Here is a 17,160-nt window from a genome sequence, read left to right on the forward strand (position 1 = left end):
ATAGCTATAGCACTTGGTCTTCCAATTATATAACATTGTTAGAGACATAATTATTTAGCACGGTTATTTGCAGAACTGTGATGTTAGCTGCTTCTGGTAACAGCTGTAAAAACCAACTGGATCCCCACTGCGTGTAGCTAGTGGCTTTGGTGCTTGCAGTTTCTAAGGGACATGGAAATACTCATTTTCTGAGGTGCTACGAGTAGACAGAGTGCAGCACTAAAAAGAATCTGCAAGATAATTACAGATAATTGCCTTTGGGACTTTAAACAAAATAATAAATAACCAGAAGGCTGTGCTAGCTAGTTTTCTCAGTGATCAGCTGTTAAACATGTTATATTCTCCCAAGACGTTGCAAAAATCTGCACGCAGCCCCTCTCTCCCCCATACACATACCCACACACTGGAAGTTTTTTAGTCACCTTAAACTGGGCATTGTATCCTATGCACTTTGTATCCACTGCTTATACCGAACACTTCACCCTCAGCACCCTGTCTTACGTGTGGCACGGCCTCTGGTAGGCAAAAGGTAGGGCTGAGCTATTTGAGAATCCCTCCCACTATTAAGAACTGTGAATCATTTAGTGGTTTGTGATCTATGAAGCTGTCACTCCACGTTTCTCCTGCAAGACATTGCAGTTCAGAGGACAGATTTATTACCCCTGTGTGTCTCACACCCTTTGCCAACACACTTCTCGGCTCTTTCTGATCCTCTCTAGGTAGGAGGAGCGAGTGTCTGCAGCTGTAATTGTAGGTGATTCTCCCCTCCTGGTCTGTAGCAGCTGCTCAGGCCCCAGCAGCTGCTGCAGTAGTGTTCCCTGGCTGTGCAGGGTGGATTGGGAACAACTGCATCCCTGAAAAGTGCAGCCTTCAACAATACAGCATAAAGCAAAATTCAGCCCCTGCCCTCTTTTTATAGAGTGGCGGATAAATAGATACAGGAAAATCTTTTGATCTCTGTGATGGTCAGCGTCACCTTGTGCTGTTACTGATCACTGGAACTTGGGTAGAAGAGAAAAATGGATGCAAGGTACCTGTGGAGTACAAGCAATGTTTTCCTACCAACAACCTGATGGATGTTATCTCTGTTTCAGTAGGGCCAAATTTAATTCGCTGAAAAATTATTGGGTTTTATGTATATATGTGGGTTGGAAGTTGGAGAACCATAAACCAGGACCTAAGGTATTCTTTAGAGTTGTTATTCTTCTGAACAGCAAAAGGCCACCCGCCTTTTACTCTTGCAGATCTAAAATATATGCTCAAAAGTAACAGCTTTAAAAGAATTCAGCTCTTTACAAAGGTCTACTTAGCAATAATGAAGATATTGTTAGTCTGTGGACAAAAAGGAAACTGTATTCCTTACTACAACTGTAGTTAAAAGCAGTTGTTATGGCAACTATTGCAGTGTCTTTATCGGTATTTCTACTGTACTGTTTGGGAGAGGCAAAAATTTCTTTTTTTCAGCTGCATGGGAATAGAATAGAATAGGAGACCGAGATGCTCCCCGGTGCCAAGTAGTCAAGAAGAGGATTCTGGTAATGTGTTTTAAATTAACCTGCCCCCTCCCTCGGGGACAGGGAAGCAGTGGCTGCCCATGCACGCAGACAGATTGCACACCGATACACATGGGATCAGAACACCACTTCCAAATCTCTCGGTACCCAGGAGGCCTGGCTGAGAGTACAGCCAGACGGGTTCACGTGTCAGCCTTGGCAGCCAAATCTCAGTGTGCTGCTCCCAGGGAACTGGGATGTGAGTCCTTTACTGTCCAGAGGTCCTGTCCAAATATCTGGGAAGAGTCAGACAGAAACTGTTGCTTGTGGGCTTAATGAGTAATTCAAGAATACTCTGCAGCAATGTTTGTATTACTTCTGTGGATAGTCCCTCAAGTGTGCTACCTTCCAGTTGTGAAACGAGGTTTGATATTGGACGTTTGTGTGCTTGTTTGGCCTCAAGGTTGGACTTGGACTAACTTTTTTTCCCTCAATTTTTTCTTTCAAGTGGTTTCCTTTTATAGTTTTCAAGGTTGTTTTACACTATTTTTGTAGTGGTTATCACTGTAACAGTAGAGCACCTGGAGAGGTCAGAAAAGTGTTGTATAAACCATTGTTGTTTCGCAGAAAATTATTGACACATCATGCCAGAGGGACTTCTGCTCAGTTTTTAAAAGCAAGGGTAACAGAGGTGCTATTTCAGAGTCAAACCCTGGACACCTGTAAGGTGCAATGTGGGAAAACAGCTAGGGTCAGCATCGGCATGGTGATGGGTTTCTAGCTTTAGTGTCAGAAGTTCAGCGCTTGATGACTGGCTGTAGGACAGAAAATGCGTAAGGTGCAGAGGTTCAACAGCTATATGAATAGCTATGTGAATATATATAATAAGAGTATCTAATATATAAGTATATAATATAAGTATAATAAGAGTATACTCATACTCTGATACTGGGTTTGTGGTTTGGGTTTTTTTTTCTTGTGTGATGTGTACCCAGGTAAACTGTGCTAAATAGCAAAGCTTGTGAGGAACAGTAAAAACCCAGGTGATTCCCTTCCCTAGCAAGATGATGATGGTCTCTCTTCATCTCTGAATAAAGCAAGCTTTCTCCAAATGGCTGCCAGATCTGACTAGGTATGCTCAGCATAAATACTTAGAGCACAAGATCTGTTTTGGAAAGTTGCCGTGCACAGGATAACTTTTAATTCCTGTCTTTGCAGTGCTTGTGTTGTACTTTTTCAGCTGTTAGAAGAGTATTGTCAGCAGGCAATTTGTCTGGCAGGATCATCTTTGTATTGGTGTACAGTGCACGTGAGTCCTGAACTACTCACACATATGTATGAACAGGGGTTATGTGTGGAGTTCAGTATGAGTCTTGCTTGAGGTGTACTTTGGGGAGCCAGACTTCATACTGTGGAACTGATGGTGTTCCTCAAAGTCGGTGTACGTGTGCTAACTTACAGTAGGTGAGGAGTCGTGCCTGTTCCTAGCAGGTATGGGCAGAGCAGGCTGCACAGCATTTCAGCATTCTCATGCTAATGGTTGGCTCTGGATTGGAGTAAGAACTGCTCAGTGATCTTCAGACTGTGGGAAGAGGCAAGAGGTTTCAGTTTGTGATTTGTCATTGTTTTTTCAAGATGATCTGTAGACATATTTGGGACAGAAGTTTGGGACATATGTTTTGTATTTCCTCTTTAATTGTGAGCATTTCCAGAGCATCTGGAACTCAAGTGGTAAAAGACTTACTCTTTACTATGTAGCTGCATAACGTCTAGGAGAATACAGAGAATTATAAAATAACAGTAAATAACAAATAAAATTATACACAGAAACCCCTTATTAATGGATGCTAAGATAAAAATGTAGCCTTTGGTGGGTTGCTTTGCGTTGAAGTGTCTGCAGCAAAACATTCACAACTGGTATGAGAATCACTGTCACATATGGGCACTTCAAATACAGGTACTTCATTAGCTATGTGGTTTTTCAGAAAATGAACGGGTCTTCCTGAGGTTAACAGTGCACCAGTTCTAGAGCAAGCAAAGATGGGGGAACGAGACAGTGAGATACCTTCTTTTAGATCTGAGCAGTCATCACTTTCTAAACTGCGGTTCAGTTTCATAGAATCATTCTTCCTTTTAAAAGCTGAATTAAAATTTTGGAGCAGTTCTGTAGCTGCAGAAGGAAGAGGGAGCTGACTGGATCTTTCTGGTTGTTTCAATCTCTGACCATATGCAGGTGAGCAGCTATATCGCTTCCAGAACAGTGTTCCTTTTTGCCCTTAAGTGCTAGCTTTCCCTCTTTAAAACAATTTTTAAAAACCAACCAACCAAAACCAACTATTGCAAAGGCAGATTTGGGAATGTTTTTGAGGCAGCTGATGATTGAATAATGTTCTATAATGTTCCAGAAAGTGAAGATGAGTTTTTTTTTTTTCACTTAGTATGGTGATTATTTATCTTTTACGGTGTGAGGCACTGCGGCTTTATCTATGAAATTCTTGTGTATCTTAAAAGGAAAGTAGCAATGAGGCAGCTCACAACTAAAAGTGAGCACATGTCTACAAAAAAAAGGCTATGGCTTGTTTTGCTCTGTTTTCCTCTCTCTTCCAAGAGAAGGGGCATGTAAAACAAAATCTGTTCTGAGATCTTCGGGTCCCAGAAAGTGCACAATAATGGTGCTGCTTATGGACATTGATAATTTCTACTATACCATTTTAGTAGGCTTAGCCACAGATTTAAACCCATTTCCCTTTTTCAATGTTATCACATAAAAATGTTTACTCCATGATGCAAAACAAAGGTAAAAGACTTTTGTAATGCACATATTTTACCTATAGCTGAATTGCTGTACTATAATGTTTCAAGTCTGGATTTATGTTTTTGGGTTTGTTTTTTCTCCCCAGTGTTTATTTTGGTAATTCCACTGTAGTTCATAGAATTGCACTGGGATCAAATTTAAACCCACACTTACCTGGTAATGTCCTGTTTTAGAGAAGCTGAAGAAAACAGTTCCTCAGTGCAGGCCCCATGGGAATCGAGGGGAGCAGCAGTAGCAGCAGCCTTAGAACTGGTGTGTGTGGTGGGGAGGGATGGCTGGATAGCACCAAACAGGGCTGGTGAGACTACAGGGCTCACTTCAAAGTTTTGGGTTATTTTCCTTTTTTTTTTTTTTTTTTTTTTTAGTTTATCTTGTACTACTCTTTGTGATTTCTGTGCTTTTTCTGTGTGAACATGCAATTTCCTCCTCATTTATTTGCAATGCCTGTGAAAAATAAGTCCAGTTGGTTAGTGTCGGAACTTGGGAATGCTCAGAACGCGTCTGCGTGCCACGTACGGAGCCCTCTCCCGTCGGGACGCTGCAGGTGCTCCAGTGTGCAGGAGGATGGGTTTGCTTGTGTAGCAACCGCCTGTTTTCTCTACAGGGTGAAATTCAAGTTGCTCTATCTTGGCCAGCTGTGGTACCCTGACACTCAGGTTATTGATGTTCTTTGAGGGTTCTGATTTTAGTGGGAGTTTTCCCTCAAACAGGCCTGAGGGGTGTCTGAAGTTGGTAGAAGTGCAGGTGTTGAGCCTGTCTTTATTGGCCATTACTGTTCTGTTGCTGGCTCAAGCATTTTCTTCTCTAAGAAGCAGATCTATGGTAACTATATATAGCAGAAGGTTAAACACATACAATTAATGCGCCACATGATTTATTAAACAGTCACGAGGAACAATACTACTAGCTGGTCCTGAATGCAAAGCCAGTCTGTAAAAGACAGTTTGGCACATAACCAGCGCCAAAAGAGCTTATGAATGTTACTTAATGTAACAAACAACAGAATAAAAAGAACAAATAGTGTAATAAAAGAGAATTTACATACAAATAAAAGCAGCTGGAAATAAAGAGGCCAATAATCCTAGTGTTCTGGTTTATCTCATCAGACTGTTTCTTCCTCTCCTCATCCCAGTCTTAGCTAGGATGAAGTGATATGACATTGCAGTCACACCTCCTTAAAGGCTGGCAGAAAGGCAGAGTGAATTCTTACTTTTTGCTGCTGCTTTGGGAAGGAGCCATTTTTATCCAAGTCTGTGGTAGCCAGGGGACAGTGCAAAAAAGAAAAAAAAAAAAAAGGAAAAAGAAGTGGTATGAACTACAGACAATTGGAAGGGAAGTGCAGTCTTTGGAACAGAGCCCAACCCATTGAGAAATGTCAGGGTTTTGGTTTGGTGGTTTGTGTGTGGGTTGGTGTGGTGTGTTGTGTGTTTTTTTTTTTTTTTTTTTTTTTTTCCAGTAGCTGCTGCTTCACTCTCACAGGTTTTTGGTTTGGTTTCTTTTTTTTTTTTCCTTCTTTTAATTAATTCTCTTCCCTGCCTCACTTGATCCCTGGGGGTTCTCTCTGTGCTTTTATTTAGTAGTACTGGTGAGGAAAGGTACGTGGGTGCATATTATACACCTGTACCCCTCCACACACCCCACACCACGCTTCCCCCCGTGTTTGCACACTGGTGGCTACAGTGACATGGCCAGGTCTGCCAAGAGGGAGAGGAAGCAGATTCTCCTTCCCTGCAGCGACTGATGTGCAGGCAGGACTTCTTACCACGAGTCTGGAGAATACTGATACTCAGCAACAACTTGCCGAGATCAGGCTTGGGTTAATGAAAGCAATGAAACCACCACTTAACTTTCAAATGGATTTCCAAGGAGACAGCTAGACAGTAATAGTATTTGGACTTTTTTATTCAATAAAAGTTTGAGTTATAAATATTCTCCATTTGTTTCCTATTTACAATTGTAAAATATTTTAGGATAGCCTACCCACCACCTGTCATTCAATCTCTCTATAAATGCCATGAAAACATCATTGTGAAATAAAAACGTCTTATTTTCAGCCCACAAACCCAATTTCCACACACTCACAAAATAAAATCAAAGGGACAAAAAAAAGAGGAGAGAAGGAAGCAGGGGAGGTAGGGGGTGACAGGAATACAGTACAGCAGGCAACAATGCAGTATTTGCTACACAGTAGCAAAAGAAATGCATAAAAAATTTAGTCTGCTACGATGACAAGCTTTTCAGGACATTTGTTATAGACCAGCGTTGTCCAGTGCATTTCTGAAGGACGAGTTGAAATCCAAATTCATTTTCATTGTTTTCCTGCAATTCCAGGCAACGCTTGGATTTTCGGTTCTGGATTGGACCTCCCTTTAAAGATGGGGAAGAAAAAGAAGTGTTTGGATTAAACATTGTGAACGTGTTGCACTGCTACTGTGTTATAATATAGATTAGAGAACATTCCGATGTCCATCTACTAAAGTCCACTGAGACCGTGAAAAATCTTTCAGTTAGAGACAAGATCAGCGCTAGGCAGGATTTGGAATGAAGATTCCCTTTGTCACAGGCTGGTTTAATCTCTGATGCAGTTTAGAGTAGCCTCAATAGCCTGGTTACTGTTTCAGTCACCGAGCTCTGTTTCTAGACATGCTTTTTAACCATGAGTCCAAAGCTTTCCTCTTTGATTCAGTTACCTAGCTTAGTAGCTCTACTGCACTTCTGAAACATCAAAAAAAAAAAAAAAAAAGGCAAAAGTGGATCAGTGCCTTGGCCAGGGGTATCCTTTACGTAGGATAAAAATAGAATAAATTGTTTATTCTTTGAATTCTAAAATGAACTTTTATAATCTTACATTGCTAATCCTCAGTATTGACTATTGAATTCTTATCTTAATAGGGCCATGGTAGAGCCCTGCCTTCACTGCTGAGTTGCAGCAAATCTTAAATCACTGGGGCTATCACACAGTTAACTGTAGACCTAAATTACAATTAAATCATCATGTTGGTGACATTAATTACATTTTTTTCCCCTTTAATTCTGGTTTCAGTTGGTTCTTTCAGCCTCTCTCCTGTCTAATACAGAAAACAGATTACTTGTGCACATTAGTGTCTGTGAAGTTTCTTTCAAGATAAAGAGAGTAGAGGAATTCGGACAGAAGTCTCAAAGTCTGACTTTCTCTAAAGTACCTTGGACTTGTGCAATAGAGAATTACTGGCTTAATCTGCAAATCAAAGCACGGGGTGTAAATCAGTACAGATTAGTACAGCTGAAGTAAGGAAAGAGCAGCCACATCTAAATTACTTATTTGTACAATGGGGAAAAAATAAGAAAAACCCACAACTATCCCACCCCATCAGTTTTGTTCAAGTCTGTGTTATACCTTGCATCAGAAAGTCATAACTGTGATAGATTTCTATTATAATGACAAGGATATTGGCATAAATCCCACAGAAGTGCTGCGTTTGCTTTTTCAGAGAAGGCTGTTCCTCAGACAAGGGCAGCTCGTGCCATTCAGTACAGCTTCTGCTTTGTTCAGACAGGTGACTGGGGGGCTCCTCTCCTACTGTCCTACCAGGAATACTTTCTCTGAGAAGTGACTTCTAAAAACATTTTTGGGACCTGGATTAATGAAATACAGAATTAGGTTTGAAAGCTCTAAGTTTTAAATATGGCTTTGGGTAAGAGAGACTATTTCTAGAATAATCCACAAAATTCAAAACATGAGGCTCCCATAAATCCTCCTTGGGAGACCTATGTGCAGTCTAGATACTGTTTTCACCGATTACTTTACTGGACAGACAGGCGTATGTAGGCCTTTTAATATGCCTCATTCCGAAATGCGGAGTGAACTGTATTTTCCCACTGCTGTATAACTACTTTTGAAATTCATATTAAGAACAGGAGTTAAATTTGGGTGTCTGGTGGGAGCATAAACTCTAAGCTATCTATAAGCAATAAAACTACTTGACATACAAAATATTTGAAGAAATTAGGATGGGAAATTAGTCAAAGCTTTATTATATACTATTTCTTCCCTTATCTTAAATGTACACCCTACCCTCTCAAGTTACTTTGGCCTTCTACAGCTCACTCTGGTGAGATTTTGTTTTATATCCAAGTGAATTCAATGAGCTTTGAATTAGGTCCTTGAGATATAAAACTCTAAGGTCATGGATATTTTCTCATTATCAAAAGAAACAGTGATGTTGTTTTGTTCTGTTTTCTTCTTCTAGCAAAACATACGGTTTCTATTCTTAATGAAAACTGTTGGTTATGTTTTTTTCTTTGCATAGAAGCAGTGCTGCATGGGGCCCAGGATCAGCTCCCTGGGTTTAAATTGGGAATTACAGTTTATCCCAAGTGTTTCTGCCTAAACCCGAAATTGAGATCAGCTTCCTTGTGCTGCCAACTGATGCTGAAGTGCTTGTGTTGCTGTTATTTAAGTTAACTAGTTCTGTATTTTTCATTCATCAGTTAGTCTGTGTCTCAGTTTTGGTGTCTATGGCATCCTCAGCTCAGATCTTGCCCTAAGGAAGTGGGAGAAAGAAGCTGTCCTACTTTGTCTTGTCAGGAAACTGACCAGTTCTGGGAGACTAGCTCAGCTCCATTACTTGCCTGATTTTCGGACCTGACATATGAATCTGGGCACGGTACCTTTAGATCTCTCCTGTCATTTCTAACTTATTTGTATAAGTGAAGGAACAGAATTAATTCTCTCTATTTTATGTAAAGCATCACAGCTAAACCATAAGCGTTTCCCTGGTACAACTCTTCTCACCCAAACTCTGTGAAACAAACTGTGGTGTCCATCTTGAGAGCAGCTTCTATGCTTATGAAGAGGAAGGAGCGAGGATGCTCGGGTCTAGCGGGCTGCAGCAGCTGTTCTGGGGCAACCACCGAGTTTGCTGGCTGCATGTTGTGAATCCCATTCTTTGGTGCCTATTTTTTTCTCCCCAGGGACTGTGTATGGGGCCCAGTCACCCAACTTAGAGCTCTGTTAGGTAGAGGAAGCTACAGCACTACGGCTTAAATACTGCCACGCTGAGCTGGAATTTCTTTCTGCCTAACTCCATTTGTTTCAGTGGTCAGGGGTTTCTTTCCCTTGAATGGGCCCAAATGCCTTCTGTCCCCACTGAGGACTTTGGGTTAGAGCACGGAGAATGTCCACAGCGGAGACAATATTTTTCCTCCGTTCTAAATCACGCAGAGCACACATAGGTGTTACACTAAATGCATTCATGCAAAATACTTTAATACAGGCAGCTACATAAAGAGTAAACCACTCCTAAAGCAAAACAAAAAAAGTGAACAACCAGAAAGCCACACAAAAACCTCACTCCCCCGTTCCTTCTTTTTTTCCTGATGTGCCCTCATATGAAATCCGGCTTCTGTTTAACAGAAACAAATGACGCTGGAGACAAAAAGCCGAGGAAGCTCTTTTTGATGTGCCGCAAAGCACTCGGCAGTGGCTACTGCAAACAGCCCAGCTGAGTACATTGGAGCTGCTGTGTGGAACATGAAAGAGACACCAAAGTTAAGCAGCGGCTAATGTGTGTGGATTGAGTGTTGTAGAGAGCAGGGATGCTTTTAGCAGGATCATTTTTTTTTTCCCCACAAAAGAGAAATGTAGAGGCTCAGGTCCTGTTAGAAACAGAACAACTCAGCTCCTAAGATGCGAGGTCGGTACAGAACCATGGCCTAATCCCTCAGCGAGGATGCATCTGCACACTTTGGTTCCTTTCAGTAAGCATGTGAATGAAAGAATTGCTCTGAAGTATGGGAGAAGGGTTTCTATAGTGCTGCTTTAAAATCAGCCTACTTCATTGTTCATTATTTTCCCCTTCGTATGCCTAATGCAAGCCTACAACAGCGGTACTGGTCTGCTGTCTCCGGGGTGATGGCAAGGCCTGAGCTAGCGAGCTGCTGATTAACTCCCCTGGAAGAAGCCTGCAAGCAGGGCTGGCGCACTGAAAGCTAATGCTGCATTTTGCTACTCTGACTGGCTTGGACTCCAAATCAGAGAAACCGCTCAGGAATACTACAGTCTGTCGTCATCATCACCATTTGGAACCCTGAAGCCAAATGCAGACAAAGGTGTCTTCTTAGTTAATTATTTTTTTTAATAATCATTTAGTTAAACTTGTATAAAACTCTGACAGTAATGTTTAACACTTACTCAGCAAAGTGGTTTATTGTAATATTGCACTTCAGGCTAAGAGAAAGGCAAGCTGGTTCCTTTCCCCATCCTAGGTAAGACCTTCCCCATCCTAGGTAAGACCTCTACTTTCCAATTTAAAGGTAGAAAACCCGCTAGCCTAGGGTAACATATTTAATCATGGTACATAAAATATAATTCTATAGGCTGAAGTTAGAGGAATTCTGCCCCATTGAACAGAATTAGGACTAAGATCACTGATGATGAGAGGCAGCTCGAAGGCTGCAGAAGTCTCAGGAGGATAACTATCCAGGCCAACTATTCTATAAAAACAGGCTCAATGCAACAGCACTAACAAGTTTGACTGAAAAACTGATGGCTCTTGCAATACAAATTGAAGCAATTCCCCTTGTGAGGAGTACAGATGCTTTCACCTCCTGCTGGTAGCCTTAGACACATATAAAACTGATCGAGTGCTTCATGAGCGTACTTTTACTGTAAATGCTGTCTCAAGTCACGCATCCTACTATGACCAATAGCTGTTGGAATGGGACATAACACACACTGTGGAAAGCAATGCTTTTGATTTCCTCTAGAATTATTGTACTTTCTGCATATCTGCCATAAGTAAAAGGTTTCTTTTCAAGTTTTTCGCTGAAGTAGAATTTATTCAATCATATGGCATCTAAGGATACCATCTGGTGTGCCTGCAAACCATTCCTGTACAAGGACAGGCCAACATGCCTGGCAGGCAGTCCCATGTGAGCCCGTTGTACGGTGAAAACTAACTTTATTTTCAGAAGAGCAGCATGCTGCTGCAGGTATATACTTACACATTCTAGGTTGGAGCTGGAGTGCTAATAAGCTGTGCAAAGTAATTAGTCTTTGCTGAACTGTCTGTGGTTTTTGTTTTGGTTTATTGGGGGTGGTGTATTTGTTCCTTCCTGTGTTTGTTCTGCAGGGCAGTAAAGTGGGGTGGGTCCTCTCTGGAGTATTGCTCCTTGCAGAACACGGTTTAGCTGAAGGTCTTCATAAAGTTTCCCTAATCTCTAGAAGGCCTCCTATCCAGAGGGATACAAATGGGACAGAGCAGTGGGACAGCTTTCTTTGCAAATACCAGAGATACAGTTTTCTTGTAAAGAAATACATACAGTGTACAGACACCGCGTAGTCTGGAACTCCTGTCCCTCCATACCATTGCTACTGCACTTACATACCATGTTATGCTCCTCAGATAAACTCCCTTCAAAACAAAGCATGACTGACTTAATGACAAAAGATGGATTAAGAAGTTTCTGTGAATGTATGAGAACAGCTCATGGGTGTTCTTGCCAAAAAATCTCACCTTATGGTTACTTACCTTTTGTGCTGAAGGACAGGCCTATCAATCAGATGGCATTTTACAGGTGTCAGTGTAAGATATTTTTTATTTCTGACTGTACTTAAGAGCCATTTACCATTATATTTACTCTTTAATTTTCTTCACTAAGACTTCTCTTCAGCAAGAACCCTGTAATTTTCTGTGCTTTGTTACTCCAAAGTCAGACTGCTAAGGTTGTGTTTTGATACATGAACAAAAAAAGCACTCAGTGGGAAAAGAACAGAGATGCTACTTCACGTAGGTTAGGTATTTTAAACAAAGGACTTGAATGGGGATATGTGGCATCATTAAAGCTGAAAAATAAATCTAATTTCATCTCAATAATTAAGAATAAATTCATACTATGTTAAATAAATTAATTATATTAATTAAGTAAATCTAAATAATTCATAATTTAATTGACTTGATCAGTTTAGTCGCTGTTGGTACTTGGCACATCTGCTAGATGGGATCCATGACATTCCAGTTGTTCATGTAGGTGTGATGGGTTCTGTGAGCTGCAAATTGTTGTAGTGGGTTTCCAAATTTCCCAGAAAAAGCAATGTGGAAAAGGGAAAATGGGGAAGTGGGGTTGTTGCTTTAGACTGATCCAAGCTCTTGGGAATGAAACTTAGACAGGGCTTGATCACTCGTAAAAATGAGGGATATAAAATAAACGCTGGAGGTTGTCAGCTTTACTGAAAATCACACTGATAGCTCTTTTAAACAAGTTACTATAAAGCATACACTTCTGTTACAGAGTTTAAACCTACTTTTTCTTCATCACATTAAAGCTTGTGTTATTTTACCTAAAAAACAGAAGTGCTCTTATCAGCTTCCCTAACCATGGCTATTTCAGAAAATGATCTTACACGGTTAATAAGTGTATCCAGTCTTGTATCACATATGCTATACAGATCGTTGCATTCACTAGTCTATAATTTTCTATTTGTACCTCATTTAGTGACCTCAAATATTCACATGTTCACTCCACCTTTGCGGCAGAAACTCCAGTCTTTGCTATTGCTTTGAGACATGTGAATCAAATAATCACGCTGAGGTGTATGTAACATAGACAATCTCCCCTCCAAACACAGTGCAGGATCTTCTCATTCCTTTCCCCAGAATACTGGGGTAACTTTCACTGACTGTTAGTACACCAAATGTAGTCATTAAAAAATACTCTGTTTTTTACAAGTCATTTTGTGTTCTATGTGGTCACTGGTATGGATATGGCTGCAGTGAGAAAGTGCTCATAGGAAAGTGAATAATTTATCTGATACAGTAATAAATGTACTTTCACTGTTGCCCATTGCTTGAAAATATTGGATGATGTTACTGAGTTTACTAGCTCTGCTTTATAGCTGTATAAAGAATATAGGTATATATAACGGTATATATAACGGTATATATAGGTAATTGATGAATTCCTTCTCAAGCAACTCTTTGGCGAACAGCTCTCTGTAAGTAAAGCCAACTCTATAACATACTCTTTGTTGTTCACATCTTTCAAAAATTTATTTTAACTATTTGAATTGAAGTATTACTCAGTATATTGTTAGCTGTGGGCTAACACCTTCAAAGGCACTTGGTTCCTAAAATATTTGATATCACTACTGTGAAGATAAGGTGCGCTTCAAAGGCACTTGGTTCCTGATATGTTTGATATCACTACTGTGAAGATAAGGTGCATTTAACTGCTAACGTGTGTATTAAATATTATATACAGCAGTGTTATATGTTGAAAAGGTGTTGTCTGTCAGCTATTTAGATCACTATTTACAGTTAGATAGGCAAGTGAGAATCTTTACCAGACACTTTTAAAATGAGAATTTTAAAACTAATTGCTGTGTACACTGTAAAGTTAGATGGAGTTATAATAGGGATCAGACAAACCATTTCTTAAAGTAAATTGTTTATATTGCTGCAATAAAGTCTTAATGCTGCAGCTGTGACAGATCAAATGATGTGGCCTCATCCGTATGTCCAACGTAGGTTTTAGTAACTAGTGGACTGTGCAATCATTTTCTGTTTTGTTTAACCTAGACCGGCTACATGATTGTAGAGCACTCTAGGTTCCGCGCACAGCCCTCCAAATGTGTAATAGTTAAAGCTTTAGGATGTGGAAATACACAATACTGTTAATCAAAGTATTTAAATAAAAGCCATTAAACCTGGCGAAAGGAAATGCACTGTCATACAGAGAATGCAATTAGTAGAGAAAACAAATTACAGAGAAACAGCATGAACATCAGAAATGCAATGTATGGATTTATGCCTATCGGTAGCATTTTCTACACACCTATAAAATGTTATCACAGATTTATAAGATATTACAAAGGGCCATTGCTAATCACATGCTTAAAAAAACAATAATTTGCAAAGAGATAAATTTAAGCCTTGACTAAAATACAAAGAAGCTTTTCAGGATATGGTAGCTGAAAATGCATTTTACTATAGCAAATGCTGATAAATCTAAGAAAAATGAATCAGGCTTTGGAGTAGAATACATTAGCCAGACTAGAAAGATCATTAGGGATGAGAAGTGGCCAGGAAATCTTTCTGACATATTAGAAAAACATCTGCAGAAACAAATATTGTAGGTATACAATATTATATTTTTAATTAGTTATTGAACAGTTTCCAGGGGTCAGGGGGCAAGCAGTTTAAAAAGGGAATCTTTTATCCATACATAGCTCTGATCATTATGGCTAAACACAGAATTTACAGCTGAACATACTGTTTAGATTTGTTTTGGCAACAAATCTGAATGAGGATATATTGTGTTGAGCTTCTGACAGCTAGGATTACCTAATAAGACCTTTGTAGAAAAGGGAAAACTAGCCTTACACTATGCAGTTGATAATGATTGTACTAATGTTTTCTGCAGGGTAATTTTGCTCTAAATAAAAAATAGATTTTATTTTTTCCTTATACAATCTTTCTTTTAATGGAGTGTGCCATACAGTAGCTGCTTGTGTAGAGACACAATATGATGTAACGAGGAAAAAGCTGGGCATGCTGGATACAGTGGAGTTTGCATGTTTTACAAATACATTTTGTGAAAGCTTAGAAAAGTTACCTTTTTCTCTTTCATTCTGAGATTACATATAAATGACTTCTGCAAACAAATCAGGCTTGATTTATCTGCCTTGATCTAGGCTTGCTTCAAGATGTCTAAAGGAGAAGACAGAAAGGCAACAAAGATGCTTTAAAGTGTGATGGAATATTCAGGTGGTGGGAAATTACAAAATACACTAAAATGAAATAAAAATAGGAGTTTGCTTAGGATGTAAATGAAAATTAGTAGGATCTGACTTCAGTGATTGAAAGTATCAATACCTGTGAATACCAGTGTGAAACTAGTAAATGAACTTTCTAAGGAAAAAAGAATTGTTAAGAGTTAGAAATTTGCAACAACTACGACCATGAATGTGGGTCTAGGAAACCTGTTGAATGTGATGTTGCAGGCATTGATGTTCAGTGACTGATGAGAAGTTTCTAGTGGGCTAGGTTAATTTTAAGAGCGCTGATAAAACAACTTTTTATAGGCGTGCTGAGATTATCATTCAGACAAATCATATCTTGGTCTTTGTGAAGAGAGCCCATTAGGGGTCAAGAAGGCAATCCTGCTCACAGTGAGCTGCAGGCTCAGGCTGGAGCTCATTTCTGTGAAACAGCAAACACTGGCCATTGCTTGAGGCAGTCTTCTAGATGAGGTAATTAATCTAGTTAATTTATTTTCTGATCTGTGATGTGGCAAATTGTGTATTCCTAGGTTTTGTCTTTTTGTTTGGTTTTGAAGCAATCATCACATCTGTATATGCTGCTTTCTAAGGCTCGTTCTGCATCGCTTGTCTGTGCCAGATTGTTGTTAATACATCCTCCCTCCCCATTTTTGTGTGCACGAGATGCAGTATTAGTTTGCTAATGAAAATCCATTCACAGCATGCACCTGGAGATCACATCTAAGAGCACCTTACTACCTTATTCTTTCTCTTTTTCTCCTTATGGATAAAAATATTGTTCTAACACAGCATACCTAGGAAACTAATGTAAAGAAGTTAACATTATTACCTACCAACCTTAGTATGGGGGATAGCTAGGTATTAGTCTTCAGCCAGACAAATAGGAAACTCCTTTCAGCACAACTAAAAAATCCAAGACTTTTATATTTTCCCCAGGAAAGATGAGCAGCTTTCCCTAGACATCTTAACAGATTCCCAAAGATTGATGGGTTTTAGATGAGAGAAAATACGCATTACTCTTTCCTTGTGAGACATAACTTTTACCAAAATGTAACTCCTTTGGAAAACAAAATTACTGAATGTCAATTTTATTTCTTTTGTGTGTGTGTAATATATTCAATTAGTCTAGGTTTTCTAATCTCAGTGCTCAATATGAAGGCTTCCTAACTCATTCTAACCCAGAAACTGAACTGTCTGCGTTGTCATTATATGCTTATGATTAAAACAATCTCGAGAGACTAAGAAATAAATTGAGTGCCAACTGAAGAAAATTAAGAAATGAATTTGCACTAGTATTTCAATTGATCTCCATATTCTAACATGGGAATTCAGGCTGGGCTCTTTGGGACTTCGGTCACAGCATCTAGTTGTTGAAATGGCTTTTCTCCTAGTAACCGCACAAACCTGTTAGCTGATGATAATTGATATTGGGAGAAGAATGTCCTTGCAGCTGCAGCAAAAACCTTGCACAGTTTACTCAGACAATAATGGAATAAATCTAATTTTTGTCTGTTATACTGGGTGTCATCGCTGTCAGGTTCAGGATACCAGACTTGATGGCCTGACCATCTCACTAAATAGTAAACTCTCTTTTCTTGCCATATATATAATTATTGTGCCCTGATTTAATTGCCTTCCAAGTGAACATTTTTCTCAAGTATTTGCATCTTGGATTGTAGGGTGTTACTTAGCCAAACCTTGTTTACATACATACTCTTCTGGTCTCTACTGGAATTAAAGATGCAACTTCTACTGACTTGACCAGGACAGTTTTGTTTCCATCTGGAAAGTCAGAAATAATAAAAGATGTATGCTAAAGGTAAAAATACTTCCATCTATCTCACAGCTGAGGAATGCAGAACCCAAGAAGTGACTGGTCCAGTAATGCAAAGGAGGAACCAAGAACAGAGCTCAGATCTCCTGAAACCCAGCCACTTCATTTGGTAAGTGCTGGTTATCAGTCAAGTTGTAAAACACATTCTGGGTTTGGCCATTCTTTTGCATGTCTGTCATAGTGCCATGCAGGACCTGGTCAGTAGCAGCTGTCATGTGATTTTTGGATGGAGCCTGTCTAGACATCTGAAATTAGGAAA

The 17,160-nt window shown here is 39.6% G+C and overlaps 1 protein-coding gene across 1 annotated transcript in view; it reads right to left on the bottom strand.

Annotated features, from left to right (window-relative positions):
• Window positions 1-6,192: 6,192 nt before the first annotated feature.
• LOC104462256 (polypeptide N-acetylgalactosaminyltransferase 18-like) overlaps window positions 6,193-17,160 on the bottom strand; it is a 43,473-nt gene continuing 32,505 nt past the window's right edge. Inside the window, exon 5 of the mRNA XM_010074131.1 lies at window positions 6,193-6,675. Within this exon, the coding sequence (XP_010072433.1) occupies window positions 6,529-6,675 (147 nt within the window). The 3' untranslated portion in view covers window positions 6,193-6,528. The remainder of the gene's footprint in view (window positions 6,676-17,160) is intronic.

The sequence above is a fragment of the Pterocles gutturalis genome, unplaced genomic scaffold (genome assembly GCF_000699245.1).
Source record: "Pterocles gutturalis isolate BGI_N339 unplaced genomic scaffold, ASM69924v1 scaffold7002, whole genome shotgun sequence".
In the NCBI taxonomy this organism is placed as follows: Eukaryota; Metazoa; Chordata; class Aves; order Pterocliformes; family Pteroclidae; genus Pterocles; species Pterocles gutturalis.